Raw genomic sequence first — 6,197 nt, 5'->3', positions numbered from 1 at the left:
CAGGATACCCAGGGCTCGGTTTACACCTATCAACATCTCTAGCTACTGGGGGAACATAGGCCGGCTGAGGGAACTCATGTTAATGTTAAAAAACCTTGTGAAGGGGAATTTACATGCAATGGGCCCTTTAAAGGACGTTGGATTTCAAAAGTTTCAGCCACAGAATAGAACCTGTGGCGCATTTTTCCAAGACATTAAAACTACCAGGGAAATAAAATGACTTTATACATTTACGTTTCTATAGAAAAAAACAACAACAACAACTTAATACTCTGATTGGTATATTGTGTTCCAAAAGGTAGCGATTTGATCTTGTATATTACAATGCCCTTCAACTCTTTAAAATTACCACCCGAAAATCATCCCTCACCATCTCTCGTGCATCCATCAGACGCCAACTTTTAAGAGCCCCGTTTCAGAGAACGCATTTCATTAATAGCCTCGAAACCTTTAATACCGATATTGAGACTTGGCTTAGGCGTATCGCACTGATACCGTGCAGGGAAGTTAATATAAATGTATTGATTTCTCTCGGCCAACCTTACCCGGAGACAATACGTCTGTCAAGTGAATATAGAAAAAAGAAAAAAATGAAATAACTTCCTCCTTCCCACCATATATATTACAACAGGCTGGCTGGCAGTGTCTGTCCGGGCTAATGGGATTTAAGGGGAGAGCTCTGGCCAGTGTCAAAGTCACCTCTGAGGAGAGTCCTGTGCCAAGAGAAGGGACAGTTGGCCGGGTGGGGGGTGGGTGTGGGGGGGGGGCGCTAGATTATTCCAGAGAGAAGACGAGGGGGAACAGCTGAGAGAGACAGGATGAGAGGGGGAGGGAGGAGCAGTGGGTGAAGAAGGGAGAGAGTACAGCTGAGGAGCTGTCAGGAGCCGAGGGTTTCTGTCATTAGTAATCGTCGTTACCGTGGCTGCAGAGGATATCGTTTTCATATCCGCCTTCAAACATCCTCTGGCGCAAAGAACAACACGCAAAACGCAGAGACATGTCGCGAAAGACGAGATTTAGCAGGAGAAAACCTGAGAAAAAACTTTTCCCATCCTGTACATATTCAAATATTTGTTCTTTTATTTTATTCATATTATTATTTCATGTATGTATATTTTTCCTAGTATTTCATTTATATTTATATTCTGTGCTTTGTGACTAATTTTGCTGCTGGAACACTGGAATTTCCCATTTTTCTTGGGATCAATAAACATCTATCTATCTATCTATCTATCTATCTATCTATCATAACTGTCACTTTCTTTTTTAGTGGCTTTTATATTCAATTCAATGTTCAATTTTTTAAAATAAAGGATGATGGGAATGATTGCTTTTCATTTGTATTTTACCAGAATACTGGAAGCAGCGGAAATGCAAAACGGCCTTAATAGGCCTAAAGTTATTACTATATATTATATATCCCATATTTCCTTCATCTGCGCGTTACATCCTTCCAGTGAAACGTAATATTTGACTCCTGGCATCTTTTTAAACCAGCTGGTTTCAAGTTGGAGACGGGACAGACTGGTAGAGGTTGCGCCCCCCCCCCCCCCCCCGTCTCCATTTGTTCCAATGATTCAAATTACGTCTGTTGTTGTGCTCTCTGACGGCTGTTTCCCCCGGTTGGACAGACAATTGGCCAATCACAGCTTTGTAGGCAAGATTACCAATGGGGGAGGGGGGGGGGGGGGGGGGGGGGAGTCATGCTTATACACACATGGCTGTCTACGTCCATTTAAAATAACCACAAAGATGGACGCAGCTGAAAACACATCTCTCCCTTATTTCTCATCGCATCATTTTAACCTTTGTGAAAAATGTTAAAGGCCCTGAATACTTCTATTGTCTGGATAAACTCTATTTTCACTGATATTGCGATGAGATTCGCGATATTGGAGGGAAGGACCATTTTTGTATCATTATTCTAATTTTCATTGAAAAATAAACATATATATATATATATATATTATATATATATATATATACACATGATTTGGATATTGGGCTAGTTCACATTGTGATTTTGATAACATTGCGATTAATTGTTCAGGTGGTTGCAGAAAGGGGGGCAACCAGAGGCCACGAAAACGGTTGCCAGTTGACTCAATCTGGTTGCCAAGGGACTCAATCTGGTTGCCAAGGGAAACCGCGCGACTGTTACTGTCGACTCGAGCCCTGCCCCTTTTGGCGTGCATCCAAGGTGAAGAGATAACCCCGCGCAGGTGCAGGAGAGGGTTTATGCAACAACAACTACATTTTCTTCAAGAATTCAAGGCAACACTTAAAAATAATTACTATACAAATGATCATTTTGGGGGTGGAGAACACGACACATGAAACCGAAACCGCCTGCATGGCTGCATACCAACATGAGTAAGTGGGGAAATGTGTTTTTGTGAAGTGGAAGGTGGCGAGAAAAATACAATTCCAACTGGCAAACTAATTTGTTTTGATTATTGCTCTACAACCGAATTGTGGAATTAATTTCTTTTAGCAGTCACATGGGAGTCACATTCAAATTTGAGAGTAAAGTCATCTTCGAAATTAAAAACTCCAGCAAGTGTTGAACTGGTGACAGTTACAAAGTGTTGAGCTCACTTTCAGATTTTGGGACCAGCTGGCAGACAGCAGACCAGCTCAGTAATATTATCACATTTTTTAAATATTCAACTTGATTCTGAGTCTCACTTTGTAAACAGCAACAACACAAACCAGCTGGGGAGCATTAGAAGAGGTTCTCTGTGTTCTGTTTCAGATCCTCTTTCCAAACTCTCTCCTCCCGTTTCTCTCTCACACAACCTGAAACTCGCTCCGTTCCTTGGACGGTTTACAAGCAGCGTGCACCGCGGCCCTCAGCTGTCGCCAGTTAACAGGTGTTGTGGTGTTGTCGTGCTTGTGTTGTGAGTCCGTGTGCGAGTCGCCACACAGAAAATGTTGTACGCCGCTCTGTCTGCGAGCCTGATTCAAGTCAAACGATTTCCCTTTTAGAAAGTCCAGCTAGAATATAGTCATCAGAATGAGGGCATAGTGGGTGACATACTGTGTGTGTGTGTGTGTGTATAAGTGTGTGTGTGTGTATATGTGTGTGTGTGTGTATAAGTGTGTGTGTGTGTATATGTGTGTGTGTGTGTATATGTGTGTGTGTGTGTGTGTGTATATGTGTGTGTGTGTGTGTGTGTGTATGTGTATGTGTGTGTGTATTGCGATAACAATATTACATTCAATAAAGAAACAATTATTAAAGTGTTCTCAGTCCTGCTATCGTGTGTGTGTGTGTGTGTGTGTGTGTCGCGATAACAATAATACTTGCAATAAACACTTATTAAAGTATACTCAGTCCTGCTATCATGTGTGTGTGTGTGTGTGTTTGTATCAGAGCTCTTAATTGTTCTTAAAGGGTAACTTCAATTTTTTTTCCAATCTTCCTATATTTTGTGTCAAAGTGACTAATGGGAACAACAATCTTTGACATTTGTCCAGATTTGAAGCGAGGCCGCTGCAAGTTAATAGGGCGATCGTCCACCTCGTATTTACCTTCACAAAAATGCTCATTTTTGCAACTGAAAGGCTCAGATAGTTATTTTAAGTGTCTGACAACATTATGGAAAGGATCCCTACAGAGACAGACCTTTCTGTTAAAGAGTAAAATCCATTTTTTATATAAAACATTAACATATTAACATAAAAACAGCTGTGAAATTGCGTTCACTAAACCCACCAGACTCCATGTAAATAAACAGTAATTTTAGCATCGTAAAATACACTTCATTCAAAGTTGACAGAAACAAAATTAAACTATGAAAAGCAGTTTTTGGTCATCTTTAGCATCTAGTTTGGGTTTAAAAAAACAACAACACAGTTTCTCTGATTTACATGTGAAAATATGCTGACGCCATACTAGCTAAAACTCTTGTTTTATTAAATGGAGTTTGGTGAGTTTAGCGCACATTGCAGCCCGGTTTCCCGCTGCTGGTCACTGTTCTCAGTTAATACTGGACAAATTTCACAGACCATTGTTCCCATCTTCAACAAAAAAACATAAGGAAACAGGGTCCAGGTTGACAAAAAAACAAAACAAAGTTACTCTTTAAAAACGTAGAGCAAGAACAAAACAAGAGACTACTTACGGACTGGACTCGGGCACGCTCCATTTGAGTTCCCCATGTCTCCTAACAGAGCTCCTATAACAGAACACATCACGGCCATCAGACATAACTCCATTCAGTGCCATTTTATTTAATATCAAACAATCAATCTGAACAACTCTAATCTAAAAAGTTCTGCACATCCCATTTTGAAATACGTCATTAAATCAAGTGTGTTATTAAAAAAGGGCTTCTGCTATCCACAATCACTTCAGTCTGTGAAGGAGCATAAGTGGTATCAATTCTATTACCCGGTAATTTCTAAATGCCCGTTATCAATGGTACCTATGGCATATTTGGAGAGGGAAAACAAATCCTCGCACTCGTTTAAATTGTGGAGAAAAAAAAAGATTGTTGAAAATGCATGAGCTTTACTGGCAGTAATATTACACAGAACTATGCAACAGTATACAATTACTTTCCACTGCACTTTAATTCAGATAGCTTCTGCTCAAACTTTATTTGTACTACCTTAAATCTATCTATCTGTAAAAATTCTGTCTATAGTAATAGCCATCTATATATATCTATATCTATATATATATATATATATATATATTCATAGTGCATATTCACCTGTAAACTCTGTTATAGTAACAACCATCAGTATATTATGTTCGTTGTACATATCTTTAAAAATTCTATTTATAGTAATATGCACCTGTATATTATATTCAGTAAATATCCAGCTGTAAATTTTGTTCACAATACTAGTTATCTATATTTTATATACATAGGACAAATCTTTCTGTAAAGTTCTGTTTATAATCATATTGATTTCTATATTTATTCAGTACATATCCATGTCCTGCACTAGCTGCTATTGCACATCTGGTTAGATCTAAACTGCATTTCGTTGCCTTGAACCTGTGCCTGTGTAATGACAATAAAGTTGAATCAATGTCAAACAGTGAAAGAGGGTCTGATGCAGTGAAAATACCCACAGAGAATTACAGAACATTTCAACATCTTAAATTTCAATGTTTTAACATTAACGTTATACGGTTTAGGCTCAATGTTGAGTTGCTTGGGGAGAGCATGGGCTCCATGTACAAAGGCTAAGTTTGGGTAGCAGCCCCCCCCCCCCCCCCCCCCTTCACATCTTCAGCTGCCCTATATAATGAAGGCCTAAAATGGCCAAAAAATAATCTTAAAAAGTCAATTTAGAGCTATGTGCTCCGTCCCTGGACAGCAAACGCCTATATATTATGTTACAGCACAAAATACCTTTATACCTTCGTCTTTATTCAAACATTTTTCTTCCAAAAAGCAGCAGACAGAATTTCTGCACTGACTCTTATGTTTTTGGAATCGCTTGGTGGTTACAGATTCAGTTTTTTGGCTAAAAGGCAGAAGGTCTTTGGGGAAAAAAGATCTGGCTGGACGGAGCCACAGAAAAACACCAATAAACCTACATGATGAAGCCCACTGAGTATTTGCACGGCTGAGGTTACAAGACGGTAAGGGGGGGGGGGGGGGGGCTTGCATTACGGCTATATGAAACCCTCTTGCTTTCGGAGAACGCCAGGCTATGAAAGATGCTGTAATGCATTTGTTGCACGTTACATCACCTAATTCTGACTTACAATGAGATTAAGCTGGTCGGAACAAAGCTTGATAAGTAACCTTGTCTGAGACGCAAAAATGGGGCACAAATCCTTTTAGTCAGAGGGTGAAGGATTGGTTCGCCGCCACGCAGAGGTAGCGGGCGCACACACGAGGGCACCAGCCAGCCTCAGTCACGGAAAATAAGGGACTTCTGACAGTGTAGGGCCGTGTGCACGACTGACAGGTAACCGAGCATGGAGACTGGACATCAACATACTGATGCACACTCACTTCAATGGTCCTCTTCAGGCTTGTTGACTAAGGGAATGTCCATTAAACGCTGTTCATATCTGTGCTTCTACATACCGAAATACACGGGGCGGAAAAATCACTAAGAAAATGGATTTTTAAGCAACCAACTAGCCCTTTATAAGATGGCTAAAATCATATGAGGGTCCTGACAGTACCTAGGTAAGGACTACTAGCCAGTCAGAAGCAGAGTAT

At 40.2% G+C, this 6,197-nt stretch overlaps 1 protein-coding gene across 1 annotated transcript in view; it reads right to left on the bottom strand.

Moving 5' to 3' along the window:
- mef2d (myocyte enhancer factor 2d) overlaps positions 1-6,197 on the bottom strand; it is a 149,128-nt gene that overhangs the window by 37,784 nt on the left and 105,147 nt on the right. Inside the window, 1 exon segment of the mRNA XM_032511423.1 lies at positions 4,128-4,181. Within this exon segment, the coding sequence (XP_032367314.1) occupies positions 4,128-4,181 (54 nt within the window).

Source organism: Etheostoma spectabile, unplaced genomic scaffold, assembly GCF_008692095.1.
Source record: "Etheostoma spectabile isolate EspeVRDwgs_2016 unplaced genomic scaffold, UIUC_Espe_1.0 scaffold363, whole genome shotgun sequence".
Classification (NCBI taxonomy): Eukaryota; Metazoa; Chordata; class Actinopteri; order Perciformes; family Percidae; genus Etheostoma; species Etheostoma spectabile.
Note: the sequence above shows the minus strand (reverse complement) of the source record. Positions and strands in the feature narration are given on the sequence as shown.